Source organism: Haematobia irritans, chromosome 5, assembly GCF_050003625.1.
Source record: "Haematobia irritans isolate KBUSLIRL chromosome 5, ASM5000362v1, whole genome shotgun sequence".
Taxonomy (NCBI): domain Eukaryota; kingdom Metazoa; phylum Arthropoda; class Insecta; order Diptera; family Muscidae; genus Haematobia; species Haematobia irritans.
Genome location: NC_134401.1, coordinates 112,807,798 through 112,828,037, shown reverse-complemented (window position 1 = coordinate 112,828,037; position 20,240 = coordinate 112,807,798). Strand labels below are relative to the sequence as shown.

Sequence of the window (20,240 nt, the reverse complement as noted above, 5' to 3'; positions counted from 1 at the left end):
ATTTTCTCCAAAATTTATTTCTATTGAAACATTTGTCTAAATATTATTTCTATAGAAACATTTGTCTAAATATTATTTCTATAGAAAATTTTGTAAAAATTTTATTTCTATAGCAAAATTTTATTTCTATAGAAAATTTTGTAAAAAGTTTATTATTTTCTCAAAATTTTATTTCTATAGACAACTTTGTAAAAATTTAATTTCCATGGAAAATTTTGTCAAAATGTTATTTCTATAGAAAATTTTGTCAAAATTTTATTTCTATAGAAAAATTTTGCAAAAATTTTATTTCTACAAAAAATGTTCGCAAAATGTTGTTTTTATAGAAAATTTATTCAAAACTTTTTTTTCTGTATAAATTTGGTCCAAATTTTATTTCTTAGAAAATTTTGTCAAAATTCTATTTCTATAGAAACCTTTTTTAAAAGTTTATTTCTATATACATTTTTCGCAAAATTTTATTTCTATAGAAAATTTTCTCAAAATTTTATTTCTATAGAAAATTTTCTCAAAATTTTATTTCTATAGAAAATTTTCTCAAAATTTTATTTCTATAGAAAATTTTCTCAAAATTTTATTTCTATAGAAAAATTTTGCAAAAATTTTATTTCTATAGAAAATTCTGTAAAAATTTTTTTTCTTACAAATATTTTATTTCTATTCAAAACTTTGTCAAAATTTTATTTCAATGGAAAATTTCGTCTTAATTTTATTTCTGTTTAAATTTTTGTCAAAATTTTATTTCTATAGAAAAATTTTGTCAAAATTTTATTTCTATAGAAAAATTTTGTTAAAATGTTATTTCTATAAAAAATTTTCTCAAAATTTTTTTTCTATAGAAAATTTTCTCACAAACTTATTTCTATAGAAAATTTTCTGAAAATTTTATTTCTACATAAAATTTTGTCAGAATTCTGTTTCTATAGAAAATCTTATCAAAATTTTATTTCTATAGAAATTTTTATCAAAATTTTATTTCTATGGAAAATTTAGCCAAAATTTTATTCTTATAGAAAATTTTCTTAAAGTTTTATTTGTACAGAATTTTTTTTCAATATTTTATTTCTATAGAAAATCTTCTAAATATTTTTTTTATTTTTTTCAATATTTTATTTCTATAGAAAATTTTGTCAAAATTTTATTTCTATAGAAAATTTTGTCAAAATTTTATTTCTATAGAAGATTTTCTCAAAATTTTATTTCTATAGAAAATTTTCTAAAAATTTTATTTGTATAGAAAATTTTCTAAAAATTTTATTTCAATAGGTTTTCTTCAAAATTTTATTTCTATAGAAAGTTTTCTTAAAATTTTATTTCTATAGAAAGTTTTCTCAAAATTTTATTTCGATAGAAAATTTTGTCAAAATGTTAATTCTATAGAAAATTTTCGCAAAATTTTATTTCTATAGAAAATTTAGTCAAAATTTTGTGTTCTATAGATAATTTTGTCAAAATTTTATTTCTTTAGAAAATTTTGTCAAAATTTTATTTCTATAGAAAATTTTGTCAAAATTTTATTTCTATAGAAAAATTTGTCAAAAATTTATTTCTATAGAAAAATTTGTCAAAACTTTATTTCTATGGAAAATTTTATCAAAATTTATTATTTTTATTGAAAAGTTGGTCAAATTTGTATTTCAAGAGAAAATTGATGTACCACTTACTTGGTAGAATTCTACCAACTGTGGCAACCTTACTTCCGGATCCAAAATGAAAATTGTCGGTTTTTTGGCCACTCTTTTTTTTAACGGGAATCCCAAAGAAAGGCCTTTCCTCGTAGTGCCTTCGTGATAATGCCTATTCTCGATTGTAATATTTTTTTTCATGCAATGAGTAGAATATTTTTTATTAACATTATTATTAATATTATCTTCTTTCTGGGTGTTAATAAAGTCTTTAATTTATGACTAGACAGACGAATAGTTGTATTGTGAATATTTTTTCTTTAGAATTTTTATTTTTTCTTTCTCTCATGTCTTAATCCAATAGGTTCGAACAAATATGAATGAAGAAATTTTTTTCCAATAAACAAAACAAATGCCATAAATTTTCCTCAGGGTTTCCCTCAATTGGAAATATTAAATATCAAGGTTTTGGTTTTTATATCATCACCGGGTATCATGTTTGTCTCACCATAATGTGGTGTGAAAAGCATTCACTATATGTACATATCTCGTTTACTTGGAAAAATATTTACATTTTGTTTTTTTTTTTTTCAAATTCATTCATTCCTTGGGGTATTGGGGTTTTCCATGTAAGTTTTGAAAACTTAACTTTATGAATAGCCTATACCGCCGATTAGCTAACTGTAACAAATAACAACAATAGAATGCGTGCATGAGATATGTGGAGGTTTATGCTCTAATTTCTGGGAAATTCAATCTTTTTCGAATGCATACAGCGTGACAAACTAGTGGAAAATGATATGTCATTTATCTTCTTTGGAGGTGGAAAACGATGAGACGATTAGAAACCAAAAAACAAAAAAAAAACAATTGAAATTTAAGAAATCAAGATATTGGTATGTTATGTGAATTCGAGTGGGAGATTGTATACAGAGAATATTTAAAAAATGATTAATATTTTTATTTACAAAATTAAAATTAAGATAAATTGTAAAATTAAATTAAATTAAATTTAATTCAAATTAATTTAAATATTGTATACAGAGAATTTTCAGAACAAAATTAGAATTAAATTGATTTTAAATAAATTCAACTACATTAAATTTTTTTTTTAATTAAAATTAAGATTAATTATAAAATTAAACTACGTTAGGTTAGGTAAGGTGGCAGCCCGATGTATCAGGCTCACTTAGACTATTCAGTCCTTTGTGATACCACATTGATGAACTTCATTGAGTGCTGCCCAATTCAATGGATCTACTTTTTATAGCCGAGTCCGAACGGCGTTCCACACCGTAGTGAAATCACTTAGAGAAGCTTTGAAATACTCAAAAATGTCACCAGCATTACTGAGGTGGGATAATCCACCGCTGAAAAACTTTTTGGTGTTAGGTCGAAGTAGGAATCCGAACCACGACTTTGTATATGCAAGGCGGGCATGCTAACAATTGCACCACGGAGGCTCCCAAAAATTTTAACTAAATTAAATTCCATTTAATTTAAATTAATTTAAATATTGTATACGGAGAATTTGCAGAACAAAGTTAACCCATTCCCTGCCATTATACTAGCTTGAGTACAGAAATTTGGCAACATCCCAGCAAAAAAATTTGGAAGTTCTTCCAAAGGCACAACTTTAAAAGCACTTCCAGGAGATGTACTTCCAATGATGTTCTTTATTTTAACTACACAGGAAGTTATTTTCATTCAATTTTTTATAACATGCTTTTTTCATATTTTTAACGGGTAATTTTAACTTTTTTGGTTTCAAATTGGTTAAAAACAGTTTAAGAATTCATAAAATGGTACAAATTGTTTAAATTTTGTCGAATAAAATGCTAAATCCAATCTGAAAAAATTGTGAATTTTTGAAAATATTTGAGGCCAAACGTTTCAGACAAGCGTTAGAATCCATTAAAAATTATAAAATTATAAAAATAAATAAAATTATAAAAATAAATAAAAATTATAAAAATTTATAAAAATTATTTATTTGACAAAATATCACAGAATTTTTTAATTTACACCCAAAAATTGAATTCGGATCACACCTAAAGAAGTGATGCAAATTCAGTGCTCCGGCTGTTGAGCACTTCCGTCCTATGACAAGCCCATGTTAAATTCATCGCTTCTGCGTCAATTTTGCACCACTTCCGGATCCAAAAAGGACATTTTCATTACTTTTTTTGGCAACGCTTTTTTGCTGGGATTTGTTTATAAATGAAATTAGGCAAAGAGTCTTTTTGTTTTTTGTTGTTTTTGTTTTTTATGTTCTTTTTTTTTTTTGTTTTTTTTTTTAACTGAAGTTAAGTTTAAATATATAAATGAATTTTATTTTTTTATTTTAAATGGTCTTGGCGTGTAATGGGTTAAGAGTGTATTTAAAAATATTTATTATTTTTATTTACAAATTCAAATTAAATATTCAGAAAAATGTTGGGATTAAATAAAATTTTATTTAAATATTACATTAAATTTTATTTAAATATAATTACATTAAATCATATTAAATAATAATTAGAATATGATACAAAAAATAATTTAGTCGATTGGAAGAAAATTTATTATAAATAATGATGATTTTTTAAATTAAATGAAGTTAGTTTCTTTTCTTTTAATTTTGTTTAAGTGTTTTTTATTTAATATTTTGGACGTGAATTAATTTTACTTAAATTAAATTAAATTAAACTATCTTATTTTGAATTTTAGTTCAGGACACATACAATTTTTGTAAATTTACCCATTTTAGAAAATTATTCTTAAGATCGAAATTTCTCAAAAAAAAAATATTGTTTGTTTTAATTTAAATTGTATGGTCGCGATTTATGATTTTCATATGAAAAATCTTTTGTCAAAAAATAAAATCTCATAAAACAATGGGTACCTGTTACAAAACTCACATTATTAAAGATCCAACACTGTACATCCACTGTACATCTGTCGTTTCTATCCTCAAAGACAATTATCAGAATTTTGTTTTTTTGAAAACCATAACAAAATCGGTTATCACAGCATAGACATTTGAAATTTTAAACAATGGAGCCGTTAGATAGAATACAAAGCGAGGAAAAAACATCTGCTTGATTTTCAAACAAAATCTCCTCCTAATGATTAATGCCGGACAAGAATGAAAAAAAACTCAAAAATGGTATCTAAGATACAATGTGAATCAGTGAAATGAAAAGAACACAAAAAATCATTTCTGATAATAAATTCCGACATGGTTGATATGGAAAAGGCATTTGAATTGCTACTTTTGGGTGCGTATGTGTGTGTGTGTTTGACAAGCGGCTAAATGAGTAAATACTTCATGTGTAAATAACAAAAAATGCCATAGGATAAAAGAAGAAATGCTGCAGCAGCCGTGAAATAGACAGCAGGTGGTGCTTGCCATGTCTAATATAAAGAATTTCTTAAGTGAAACACCCACCAGTACCACTGCACAAAACCATGCCCAAATGCATTTTCTATTGTAAAGCATCCTCTAACAAAAAGGATATTCATGTATGTTCTAGGCATGTGAGTGTATATGTGTATTACTCTTGGAATTTTCTCTGCTCATATCTTAATAGCAAAATACATACACTCACAAACGCATTGTAATTGCCCATACGAATGGAAACGTTGGTGTATAACAACATAAATGCATCCGTCGAAGCATCCTTCATCAGAGACATACGTATTCCAAAGTCTTTGTTTATATATTTGGTCCTTTATCACCGATAGCAAAACGGCAGGAGAGAAAGTGGAAAATATAGAGAATTGTGTAAAAAATATTTCGAACAGAATCTTCCTCCTATTGTACTTGTCTACCTGTAAATCATGTAAAGATTGCTGTTGTTATTGTTGTTTCTGGTTATATGAAATCCCTCTATCTATCGCCCAGAATCTCTTTTGAAATCCTTTCACATAGCAATGTGAAAAGATCTTTTGATGAGGATAGTGAATGACTGACTGAATGCCAGCCTATGTTTCACAGCGTGACACAGATATTCCTATGCCTTTCCTACTTGGAAGGCTTCATAAAGATTTATGTCATAACGAAAACTGGTAGTGATGGTAATGTTTGCTCTATTTAAATAGAACCTATATTCTTGTCCAGGATGTTACCCAGCCATCCAAAGGATCCAAACGACTTTATTTAATATGTACTTCTAGAATACTTGAGTCCTTTTTTCTGCATTTTTATTGAGGTAAATATAACAAGAATAAATTGTAACAGTTGTTCATGGAAAATGTCTGTTAATCATAAAGGATAGCAGGTACTAAAAATTAATAAAAAAAACTATGTAATGTAAGGGACAATATAAAAAAAAATAAATAAAATGAACACAAATAAGACAAGCAAAAAAAAAGATTTAACTCTATTTTAGTTCATGGAAATTAGTTAATTTTAGTAAAATTTAGACAAATGCGTTAAAATTTTCCTTATTTTGTACTTACTTTAATGACATAAACTAACGGATATAATAGTTCATATTTTTCTAAAATGAGTATTTTTTTTTTTAAATTTTTAAATTTATCTTTGTATACCATTGTAAACATTTAGCCTTTTAATTAAAATTCAACTAAATAAAAAATAAAATTAAAGTTAATTTAATATGATTAAATGTAATTAAATTTAAATTCAACTAAATTAAAATTTAGTTGAATTTAATTTATATCAAAAATAAATTTGTTTGATTTGTTAATTTAAAAATTCAAATTAAATTAAATTTATTTTGTTGTTAAATTTTTTGGTACGACTTATTTAATTTTATTAAATTAAAATAAGCAAGTTTTTTTTTTAAATTTAAATTAAATCAAAGTTAATTTAATATGATTAAATGTAATTAAATGTAAATTCAACTAAATTAAAATTTAGTTGAATTTAATTTATATCAAAAATAAATTTGTTTGATTTGTTTATTTAAAAATTCAAATTAAATTAAATTTATTTTGTTGTTAATTTTTTTGGTACGACCTATTTAATTTTATAAATTAAAATAAGCAAGTTTTTTTTTTTTAAATTTAAATTAAATCAAAGTTAGTTTAATATAATTAAATTTAAATTCAACTAAATTAAAATTTAGTTAAATTTAATTTATATCAAAAATAATTTTTTGCTTTGATGTTTTAATTTAAAAATTTAAATTAAATTTAATTTTATTAAATTAAATTAAAATAAACAAGTTTTTTTTTAATTTAAATTAAATCAAAGTTAATTTGATATGATTTAATATAATTAAATTTAAATTCAACTGAATTAAAATTTAGTTAAATTTAATTTATATCAAAAATAATTTTTTGTTTTGATGTTTTAATTTAAAAATTCAAATTAAATTTAATTTTATTAAATTAAATTAAAATAAACAAGTTTTTTTTTAATTTAAATTAAATCAAAGTTAATTTTATATGATTTAACATATTGTAATTAAATTTAAATTCAACGAAATTAAAATTTAGTTAAATTTAATTTATATCAAAAATAATTTTTTGCTTTGATGTTTTAAATTAAATTTAATTTTATTAAATTAAAATAAGCAAGTTTTTTTTTTAATTTAAATTAAATCAAAGTTTATTTGATATGATTTAATGTAATTAAATTTAAATTCAACTGAATTAAAATTTAGTTAAATTTAATTTATATCAAAAATAATTTTTTGTTCTGATGTTTTAATTTAAAAATTTAAATTAAATTTAATTTTATTAAATTAAAATAAGCAAGTTTTTTTTTTTTTTAAATTTAAATTAAATCAAAGTTAATTTGATATGATGTAATGTAATTAAATTTAAATTCAGCTAAATTAAAATTTAGTTAAGTTTAATTTATATCAAAAAAAATTTTTTGTTTTGATGTTTCAATTTAAAAATTTAAATTTAATTTAATTTTATTAAATTAAAATAAGCAAGTTTTTTTTAATTTAATTTAAATCAAAGTTAATTTGATATGATTTAACATTTTGTAATTAAATTTAAATTCAACTAAATTAAAATTTAGTTAAATTTAATTTATATCAAAAATAATTTTTTGTTTTGATGTTTTAATTTAAATTTAATTTAATTTTATTAAATTAAAATAAACAATTTTTTTAACTTAAATTAAATCAAAGTTAATTTGATATGTTTTAATGTAATTAAATTTAAATTCAACTAAATTAAAATTTAGTTAAATTTAATTTATTTTAAAAATATTTTTTTGTTTTGATTTTTTAATTTAAAAATTTAATTTAATTTAATTTTATTAAATAAAAATAAGCAAGTTTTTTTTTAAATTTAAATTAAATCAAAGTTAATTTGATATGATTTAATGTAATTAAATTTAAATTCAACTGAATTAAAATTTAGTTAAATTTAATTTATATAAAAAATAATTTTTTGTTTTGATGTTTTAATTTAAAAATTTAAATTAAATTAAATTTTATTAAATTAAATTAAAATAAGAAAGTTTTTTAAAAATTTAAATTAAATCAAAGTTAATTTGATATAATTTAATGTAATTAAATTTAAATTCAACTAAAATAAAATTTAGTTAAATTTAATTTATATCAAAAATATTTTTTTGTTTTGATGTTTTAATTTAAAAATTTTATTAAATTAAAATAAGTTAGTTGCTTTTCTTTCAATTTTGTCTAGTTTTTTATTTAATATTTTGGACTTGAATTAAGTTTACTTAAATGATTTTTGTAACTTAAATTAATTTGGTTTTAATTTAATTCTTTATTTAATTAATAACTAAAATTCTACTTTTAAATTTTTAATTAAGTTTATTGTATTTAAATTTAATTAAAATTTATTCGATTTTTTTAATTATTTGTTTTTTTTTTTTAATTTAATTTAACTAACGTTTTTTTTAATATTTTGGATTTTATAGGGTTTGATTTATTAATTTAGAAATTCAAATTAAATTCAATTTTATATGATTTTTTAAATTATATTATGTTAGTTTTTTTTCTTTTAATTTTGTCTAGTATATTTTTATTTAATATTTTTGACTTGAATTAAGTTTACTGCATTAGTGTTTAATTAAATTTTACTTAATTTTTTTTAACATAAATTAATTCAATTTAATTTTTGGATATTAATTAAGTTTATTGTATTTAAATTTAATTTAAATTTATTCGATTTTTTTAAATTAATTTTATTTTTCTTAATTTAAAATAACTAATGGTTTATTTTATATTTTGGATTTTAATTATGTATATATTTTATTTTGTTTGATTTATTAATTTAAAAATTCAAATTAAATTCTATTTTATATGATTTTTTAAATTAAATGAAGTTAGTTTCTTTTCTATTAATTTTGTCTAATTTTTTATTTAATATTTTGGAATTGAATTAAGTTTACTGCATTAGAGTTAAATTAAATTTTACTTAATTTTTTTAACATAAATTAATTTGGTTTTAATTTAATTTTTGGATATTATTTAAGTTTATTGTATTTATATTTAATTTAAATGTATTCGAATTTTTCTTAATTAATTTGGATATTTTAAAATTAATTTGATTTCTCTAATTTGATTTAACAATTTTTTATTTAATATTTTTGATATTAATTATGCATATATTTTATATTGTTTGATTTGTTAATTTGTGTAATTAATACATTTAATACTTTATTTAATATAAATTATTTTTTATTTTAATTATATTTAAGATAAATTTTATTTGTTTTTTAGCATAAATTATTTTTGTTTGATATTTTGATTTAGTTTCTTTTAATTTATTCAATATTTTATTTTATTATTATTTCAGCTTAAGATCCTCTTAATAAAAATTCGTTTTTACTATTTTTGATTAATTATTAAATTTATTATCCAATATTTCGACTTGGACGGGGATATTAAATTTTTTTTTTTAACAAATAAACAAAAATGTAGAGAGAGAGGGTTTACGTCTTTTTTTATGAAAGTTAATTTATTTCTTTCTTAGTTGAATTGAGTTTGAAAGAAAATGAACTAAGCTGATTTATGTTAAAAAAAAACGAATAAAATTCAATTTAATTTAAAAACAATAATTTTTTTATTGTTTTTAAATTAAATTGAATTTTATTTTTTTTTTTAACTTAAAACAGCTTAGTTCATTTTGTTTTAATTTAACTACATTTTATCTTTTAATTTTATATAATATTATATATTTTAATTTTATATTTGTACTTTTACTTACTTCTATTAATTATAAAATAATTTTAATTTCTTTTTTTTTATTAAATAATTAGATTTCTTTTAATTTATTTGATATTCTATTTTATTTTATTGAAATAAACCAAAATTTTTTTAAGCATCATTTAATTTAACTAAATTTAATTTAATTTTATTTATTTTTTTTTTATAAATTGGTTCACTTAAAAAAATAATTTAATTTAACAATATATTATTTTAAATATGTTGTTTAAAAACTTTATATTAACCTGATACCAATGCAGGCTTTTAATAGTATAAAAGACATTTAATTCAATTGTGTTTAGTTTATTTATTTATTTTTTTTAATTTATATATTTTTGGACATTTCATTTGCTCTAATTTAATTTAATAAGTGCATATCGATTCTTTGAGAAAAGAAATAGTAGAATTTTAATTATAAAGTATAATAAAATGTTTGGGCTCAATTATAAAAATAGCGCCTTTTATAGCCAAGTCTACACCACTTATCAAAATTTTTACCAGATTAAAATTATCCGAAATGTCAGCTGCTCGACGTAGCTTAAAAATTTTTTCTAGCTAAATTACATAGATATTTAATTTATTTACACTTAATTTTATTTATATCACAAATTCATTTTTTTAAATTTATTTATATTTACAATTACTTAAAAAATAAATATTTATGAATTTTTTTCTTATTTTTCTTTTTTTTTCAGATCACTTTTTGAATCTACCACAACAACGACCAATGCCATTGGCCTTGATAATCCTTTGACAGCTTTAGCAAATGGCGCCACGCCCTCAGTACCCACGGGAACTGGTCTATCACCACCATTGCGTTTGAGTTTTCGCAAATGGTTCTCACGACCCTCATTGCCATTTGTCATTGGTATATTAGCTTTGGGTGGAGTGGCATGTACTTTGGGAGGCATAGTCTTAGGATCCACGGGTCTAATCGAACACTCTACACAATATCTAAGTGCTGCCTTATTAATGATAGGCATTGGTGTATCACTGCTGGTTATATCTGGAGCAATTTGGCGTCTTAGCTTACCGGATGATGTAGATGAATGTCCTTGTTATCGTCATATGGAAATGTGTCGTAATTGCAATAGCCCTTATTGTAATAGTCGTATTATGGCCGGAGGTTATTTATATCCTGAATTCCAGCATAGGCCACCACCACCTTCGTATTTGACATCATTGAATGAATGTGCTGGCATGAGTTTGCTATTTCATCCAACAGCTTCGGCCCAACAGGCTTCACATTACAGTACCATAAGGGTTAATACACCACCACCACTATATCGTTCTACAAACTCATTGAGGTAAGGATTTTAGATTTTTGATTTGAATATTTCGAGAAATATTAACTTAATTTTTTTTTTCTTTTTGTTATTTTTAGTGTTTTTGGTCCCAATTCAACAACGACTGCCAATGGCTCTTCTACACAATCCTCAAATTTAGTTCCTAATGTAACCAGACCTGCTATTGGCAACTCTGTTGGCATTGTGCCGGATCACAGTGTTATAACAATGAGTACCGTCATGGAAAATTTACAAGCCCAAAGTCAGCCTTTAATTAAGGAATTCAATTATTTGGAATTAGATTAAAACTGGCGAATAGAGAGGAAAAAATCATTGAGCAACAAACAAACCAACAAATGACTGATGTTTTCTTTTTATTTTTATTTTTTACATATAAAAATCAATTTTAAGAAAAAAATATATATATTATTTTTATTATTATTTATTTAAATTTAACAGGAGAGCTCCTGAAAAATTCGAACAAAATTTGTAAAAGAGTTAGAAGAAAATACATTTTCTATTTAATTTTTATAAATATGAAAAAAAAAAATATATATACTATTTAAGATTTTAAAGAAATTGTACAAATAATTAATTATACATAAATATTTAGAAATTAAAAACGGAAAATAATATTTTATAAGAAAATAAAAATTGCCAAAAGAAGAAATTAATGTACCACCTTGAACCTCAGAAAAACAACAAAGACAAAATCCACAAACCCATTAGTAGCCAAGGGGTCCAATTCCAGAAAGAGTGTGTTTCCCTTAGAAAAGGAATCTCATTTAATGTTTAATACACAATCTGTCCAACAATAATCCAGAAAATCCATATATACAATACCATAAATATACACATATATACACTATTATATACATACCTATACACAATACATATATATGTATTTAAATGTTAACTACATATACTAAATAATTTTGTTATGTTTTTTGTTTTACCTGTAGACACAATAATTCATTTCTATATAAAAAAAAAAACAATATTCTTTCTGTTTTAATTTTCACTCGCTCACCAAATTTTTATTTTTTGGATTTTCTTAAAAAAAACTGTATATATGAAAATTGCATTTTTTTTTGATAAAATAATTTTTATAAAATTATGCTCATTTTTGTGCATAGTTTTAATTTTATTAGTGATTTTGTTTAGTTAGATTAATTTTTTCCCTTCATTTTCATTATTAATTTTAAAATTCCCTAATATGTTATTGTATTTCTCATATGCCAAATTAATATTTAATTGAATATATTTTTCTTTTGTCTTCAAAAAAAAAAACCGTAAAATTTTATGAATAAACAAAACAGAATGTTTATCTTTGATGTGAAATGAAAGAAATAATTGGAGTTTTATTTTTTCGGAGGAAATTTCACTTAAGCCTAGACATTTATCTTTGGTAAAAGTGACAACGCTAAATTTCATTTTTGAGCTAAACCGTATTTTGGTCGATTGGGAAATGACAAATTTATGTTATTTGAATTCAAAGGAGTTTTGTATATTATTAATTAAAAATCAACTGAATAAAAAATTAAACTAAATTTTGGCATTTTAAAACGCCTTGAAATAGACCTTAGTCAAAACGGCAAAGTGTATAAAAAAGTAAGGATGACTTTCCAGGGTTCAAAAATATTTATTTTGATCTAAAGATTTTGAAATTTCGACATTCGATTTTCCGATTTTTTTTTTTTTGACAAAAAGTAGATTTTGACTTTTGTTATCATGTACCAAATTTCTGCTAGCTACACACAAAGAAAATTGCATTGAAATGGAACCAATGAAATGTTTTCATTGATATAACGAAATACTTTCATTATGGCAATGAAAATATTCATTAATAGAATGAAGGATTACTTAACATTCATTACTTAACAGAAAATTCGTTACAATAACGAAAAGTTTCTTTGTACTTTCGAGCTTTTTCGTTGGCTCAATTTTAACCACACTTTTCGTTTATATAACGAAGTTTTTTTACCAGTGTATGGTGAAACATAATCCTCTGGAACGCTCAAGATTTTAAACAAGATAAAGGTCTACATGAGGGTTACATTCAGCTGAGGACCAGTTTAAATGTCGTTGTCACGGTCGATGGTATTATACAAACTCTGGTAGATTTTTTACGGTTTGGTAAATAGATAGAATTATTGGCTTTTTGGTAGATTTTTATACCCTCTACCATAGGATGGGGGTATATTAACTTTGTCATTCCGTTTGTAACACATCGAAATATTGCTTTAAGACCCCATAAAGTATATATATTCTTGGTCGTTGGTAAATTCAGAGTCGATCTGAGCATGTCCGTCCGTCCGTCTGTTGAAATCTCGCTAACTTCCGAACGAAACAAGCTATCGACTTGAAACTTGGCACAAGTAGTTGTTATTGATGTAGGTCGGATGGTATTGCAAATGGGCCATATCGGTCCACTTTTACGTATAGCCCCCATATAAACGGACCCCAAAATTTGGCTTGCAGACCCTCTAAGAGAAACAAATTTTATCCGATCCGGCTGAAATTTGGTACATGGTGTTAGTATATGATATCTAACAACCATGCAAAAATTGGTCCACATCGGTCCATAATTATATATAGCCCCCATATAAACCGATCCCCAGATTTGGCTTGCGGAGCCTCTAAGAGAAGAAAATTTTATCCGATCTGGCTGAAATTTGGTACATGGTGTTAGTATATGGCCTCAAACACCCATGAAAAAATTGGTCGAAATCGGTCCATAATTATATATAGCCCCTATATAAAACGATCCCCAGATTTGACCTCCGGAGCCCCTTAGAAGAGCAAAATTCATTTGATTCGGTTGAAATTTGGTACGTGATGTTAGTATATGGTATCCAACAACCATGCATGAATTGGTTCATATCAGTTCATAATTATATATAGCCCCCATATAAATCGATCCCCAGATTTGACCTCCGGAGCCCCTTGGAAGAGCAAAATTCACCCGATCCGCTTGAAATTTGGTACGTGGTGTTAGTGTATGGTCTCAAACAATCATGCAAAAATTGGTCCATACCGGTCGTAATTATATAACCCCCATTTAAACCGATTCCCAGATTTGACCACCGGAGCTCTTACAGGACCAAAATTCATCGGATCCGGTTAAAATTTGGTACGTGGTGAAATTTTGTACATTGTGCTAGTATATGGCTAACAACCATGCCAAAATTGGTCCATATCTATCTATAGTTATATATCTATATATCTTATATCTACCTATCCCCAAAAGTAATCTAGCAAAATTTTATTTCTATAGAAAATTTTGTCAACATTTTATTTCGATAGAAAATTTTGTTAAAATTTTATTTCTATAGAAAATTTTGTCAAAATTTTATTACTATAGACAATTTTGTCAAAATTTTATTTCTATAGAAAATTATGTCAAAATTTTATTTCTATAGAAAATTTTGTCAAAATTTTATTTCTATAGAAAATTTTGTCAAACTTAATTATATAGTATTTAATCGACCTTTTTTATACCCACCACCATAGAATGCTGACGGGGGTATAATAAGTTTGTCATTCCGTTTGCAACACATCGAAATATCGATTTCCGACTATATAAAGTATATATATTCTTGATCAGGGAGAAATTCTAAGACGATATAACGATGTCCGTCTGTCCGTCTGTCTGTCTGTCTGTCTGTTGTAATCACGCTACAGTCTTCAATAATGAAGCAATCGTGCTGAAATTTTGTACAAACTCGTCTTTTGTCTGCAGGCAGGTCAAGTTCGAAGATGGGCTATATCGGTCCAGGTTTTGATATAGTCCCCATATAAACCGACCTCCCGATTTGGGGTATTGGGCTTATAGAAATCGTAGTTTTTATCCGATTTGCTTGAAATTTGAAATCTAGAGGTATTTTATGACCATAAAGAGGTGTGCCAAAAATTCCAAATCGGTCCATGTTTTGGTATAGCCCCCATATAGACCGAACTCCCGATTTTACTTCTTGGGCTTATAGAAACCGCAGTTTTTATTCAATTTACCTGAAATTAGAAATCTAGAGGTATTGTAGGACCACAAATACGTTTGCCAAAAATGGTGAGTATCGGTCCATATTTTGGTATAGCCCCCATATAGACCGATATCCCGATTTTACTTCTTGGGCTTCTAGAATCCGAAGTTTTTATCCTATTTGCCTGAAATTGGAAATCTTTTCGGGTCATAAAGAGGTGTGCCGAAAACGGTGAGTATCGGTCCATATTTTAGTATAGCCCCCATAAGAACGATCTCCCGATTCAACTCCTTGGGTTTCTAGAAACCGTAGTTTTTATCTGATTTGCCTTAAATTGTAAATATTCTGGTGTTTTAGACTCACAAAAACGTGTATCGGATTAAGTTTTTATCGGTCCATTTGGTAATGCCTCCATATAGACCGACTTCACTTCTTGAGGGTGTAGAAGGCGCACTGATCATGAAAATTGCTTGAAACTCAATGTAAAATTTCCAGATTTTACTTCTACAGATTTAAGATTTCAAATCAAGACGTTATTTTATAATTTTCTTGCACACTTACAAGAGATGTTAATGATTCCTCTAAAACTCAAACAAAAATGGTTCTTATAAATCCGGAATCTGATATAGTCCTCATAGGTGAAATCTTTAAATTTATCTTCGGGAAGTGTCCTCAAGCCCTCCTGAAATTTCAAAAGAGACTCTAATATTTGGTTCATGGTGGTGGGTATTTAAGATTCGGCCCGGCCGAACTTAGTGCTGTATATACTTGTTTTGTTTAATATAGACTCCGTATGGACTAACTTGCAATTGAGTAGACGGTGTTAAGAAGTTTTAAGAAACCCTGCCATCGGAAAGTGTTACCGCAACCCAAGTAATTCGATTGTGGATGACAGTCTTTAGTACAAGTTTCACTGCAAGCCATGATAAGATTCGGCCTGGCCGAACTTACGGCCAGGCCATTTGCAATACCATCCGACCCATATCAATAACAACTACTTGTGCTAAGTTTCAAGTCGATAGATTGTTTCGTTCGGAAGTTAGCGTGATTTCAACAGACGGACGGACATGCTCAGATCGACTCAGAATTTCACCACGACCCAGAATATAACATATATACTTTATGGGGTCTTAGAGCAATATTTCGATGTGTTACAAACGGAATGACAAAGTTAATATACCCCCATCCTATGGTGGAGGGTATAAAAATATCACCAAAATTTTTCCAATTAAAGTTTTAATTGAATTTTAAAAAATATTCAATTAAAATTTTAATTGGTTAACCGATTTTTTTAATTGTAACAAAAATCAACCACAAAAACTAATTGTATCAATTAATTTTTTAATTGACTTTGGTGATTAATACTATAATATCTTTGATTGAAAACATTTCAATTAAAAATGATTTGGATCAATTAATCTCGTGATTGCAGACAAAAATATCCTTTTTTGTGTGTGAAGGGTGTAAAAATTGACCAATATTCAGGAATTCAGGAATTTATGTGAATCGGGTAAATATTGAAACTTCTAGACGAAATACAACGATACAAAAGATATCCCTAAACTTTAAATAGGTATTAGAGCGAATAGTCAAAATAACACAGAAATGTCACCAGCATTACTGAGAGGAGATAATCCATCGCTGAAAAATTGTTTGGTATAGACATTTATTTCTAGAGGAGATTCGGGTTTCAAAAAAAATATTCTGAAGAAGAAGAATGTATCTTGGATGGCATATCGGAAGCATACTGGCTCTAGAAAATAACACATTTGCCAATAATGAGTACCTTGCGATGTAAGCAAAGTTATGTATATAATGTAAAATGTTCCGTTAAAAGAAACATGTATATACAATAGTAAGTTCGGCCGGGCCGAATCTTAAATACCCACCACCATGAATCAAATATAATAGTTTCCTTTGAAAATTTCAGGAGTTCAACCAGTACGCTTCCCACAGATAAATGTAAAGATTTTACCTATAAAGACTACATCAGATTCTGAATTTATAAGAACCATTTTTTGTTTGAGTTTTAGAGGAATCATAAACATTTCTTGTAAGTGTGCAAAAAATGATTTAATATTTAAAATCTGTAGATTTTCATCCCAATTATTTAAATGATTACGAGAAGTAAAATCTGGAAATTTTGCATTCAGTGTCAAGCAAGTCATGATTAGTGCGCCTTCTATATCCTCAATAAATGAAATCGGTCTATATGGAGGCCTTAGCAAATGGACCTAAATCATATACACTTTGTTATGGGTCTAAAATGCCAGTATATTTTCAATTTGTGGCAAATAGGATAAAAACCACAATTTCTAGATACCCTGGGAGTTAAATCGGTAGTGTAATGGGGGCTATTACACTCCCGATCAGCACATTTAATTGAAGTTCTAGATTCTAGACCCCAAATCGGAGGGCCGGTTTATAAGGGGGCTATGTCAAAAACTGTACCGATACTCAATATATTCGGCACACCTCTTTATGGTCCTAGAATACCTCTAGATTTCCAATTTCAGGCAAATTGGGTAAAAACAACGGATTTCAGAAGCCCAAGAAGTAAAATCGGGAGATCGGTCTATATGGGGGCTATATCGAAACATGGTCCGATAATCACCATTTTCGGCACATCTCTTCTTTATTTTCCTAGAATACCTCTAGATTTCCAATTTCAGGCAAATTGGGTAAAAACTACGGAAGAAGCCCAAGAAGTAAAATCGGGAGATCGGTCTATATGGGGGCTATACCAAAACATGGGCCGATAATCACTATTTTCGGCACACCTCTTTATGGTCCTAAAATACCTCTTATTTTCCAACTTTCGGCAAATTTGATAAAAACTACGGATTGTAGAAGCCCAAAAAGTAAAATCCGGAGATTGGTGTATATGGGGCCTATAGAAAAACATGGACCGATATTCAGCATTTTCAGCACAACTCTTTATGGTCGTAAAATACCTCTAGATTTCCAATTTCAGGCAAATTGAATAAAAACTACGGTTTCTAGGAGCCCAAGAAGTAAAATGGGGAGATCGGTCTGTATGGGGGCTATATTAAAACATGGACCGCTACACGCCATTTGTGGTCCTAAAATACCTCAAGATTTCCAATTCTTGCAAATTGGATAAAAACTGCGGATTGTAGAAGCCCAAGAAGTAAAATACGGAGATCAGTGTATATGGGGGCTATATCAAAACATTGACCGATACACGCCATTTTCGGCACAAGTATTTGTGGTACCAAAATACCCCTAGGTTTCAAATTTCAGGCAAATCCGATTGAAAATACGGTTTCTAGAAGCCCAGGAAGTAAAATCGGGAGGCCGGTCTATATGGGGGCTATACCAAAACATGGACCGATAGACACCATTTGCGACACACCTATTTGTGGTCCTCTAATACCTCTAGATATCCAATTTCAGGCAAATCGGATAGAAAATACGGTTTCTAGAAGCCTAAGACTCCAAATCGGGTGGTCGATTTCTATGGGGGCTATATGAAAACATGGACCTATATAACCCATCTTCGAACTTGACCTTCCTGCAGACAAAATACGAGTTTGTGCAAAATTTCAGCACGATTGCTTAATTATTGAAGACTATTTCGATGTGTTACAAACGGAATGACAAACTTATTATACCTCCATCACCATTTTATGGTGGTGGGTATAAAAAAAAAACTGAAAATGCTCATCCATGTGCTTACTGGGAACATAATGCATACTAGCGCCATCTATGATACAATAAAGTAAATATAATCTATAGAGGTTGTTGTCTTCACTACATTTTCTACACATGGTTGAAAAGAAAAGTATACATGAGTGAAATTAATCAAGCACACAATATATTAACAGTGATGTATTCCAGCATATTGTGGTTAAAGGTGCATACTATTTTAGTAGCCACGGTCATATTGTGTCCAGCCGACGTCGATTACATTGATTGCGATTAGGGCTGTCATTCGGGATCGATTTGGGATTTCAAAATATAGAATCCCAGGATCCCGGTATTTTCCGGGATTTTTCGGATTCCCGAAATTTTCGAGATTCTTTAAATATTTTAAGTTATAAACAATCTAGAGTGCCAAATAATTGTTGTACATTAACCAATTTAGTTTAATTCAATATTATTAACCAAAAACAACAAAAACATAAGAGTAAATTAAATAGCAATTTCAAACTGCTGTCATACTTAACGAACACTTAGTCCAACTCAACAATATGAAGAAAAGAAAAATAAAAAATATTACCAAAATAAATTTAAAAGCAATTTCATATAGCTAACTTACTCAGCAAAACATTTTAAGGATTTTTATTAGATTAGGTATATTTTCGTACACTTGTGTTAATCCTGTTGTACGTCATCGTTTTAAGTAACTAAAAACTAAACAAATCAGTCAACATTTTTTTATTTTTATTAATATATTTATTACACTTTTATTATCTAATAATCTAATTTTACAATTTGAAAAATTTTTTCGCTCCAACCGCGGGGTTGAACCTGGGTTTGTTGGCACCATAACAGAACGCCTTAGCACACTCAGCCACAAACGTCATTGAATATGATGCATCGAAGTGTTTGTGATATGATCGTAATCGATCGACACCAGAGCATAACATTCTGAGTACTTCTCGAGATGTTCTTTATTATTATGAGTGAACAAATAAATAAAGAACGCAGGTTCAAATTTCACCTCTGGTGATTTTATTGCAAATATTTCCAAAAGTTTTTTTTTTTTAATGTTTTAAATTATTTTTATTTTGTTATTTTGGACATATGTTTTTGTATAAATATATCTTCTTTCAAATTCAACAAAAACCTTTAAAGTTCTCGTAATTTGCAAATTATTCTCAAAAGAACTTCCACGGAAGTGCAGCAGTGCCAACTCTGACGATTTTTCGTCATTTTGACGATTTTTATACCCACCACCATAGAATGGTGACGGGGGTATAATAAGTTTGTCATTCCGTTTGTAACACATCGAAATATCGATTTCCGACTATATAAAGTATATATATTCTTGATCAGGGAGAAATTCTAAGACGATATAACGATGTCCGTCTGTCCGTCTGTCTGTCTGTCTGTCTGTCTGTCTGTTGTAATCACGCTACAGTCTTCAATAATGAAGCAATCGTGCTGAAATTTTGCACAAACTCGTCTTTTGTCTGCAGGCAGGTCAAGTTCGAAGATGGGCTATATCGGTCCAGGTTT

General features: G+C 26.5%; 1 protein-coding gene across 1 annotated transcript in view; it reads left to right on the top strand.

Annotated features, from left to right (window-relative positions):
• The window catches only part of LOC142240656 (uncharacterized), a 73,644-nt gene extending 61,376 nt beyond the window's left edge, over positions 1–12,268 (top strand). The window contains exons 2-3 of the mRNA XM_075312361.1: positions 10,465–11,076; positions 11,154–12,268. Coding sequence (XP_075168476.1) covers positions 10,465–11,076; positions 11,154–11,361 — 820 coding nt within the window. The 3' untranslated portion in view covers positions 11,362–12,268. The remainder of the gene's footprint in view (positions 1–10,464; positions 11,077–11,153) is intronic.
• Positions 12,269–20,240: the final 7,972 nt, after the last annotated feature.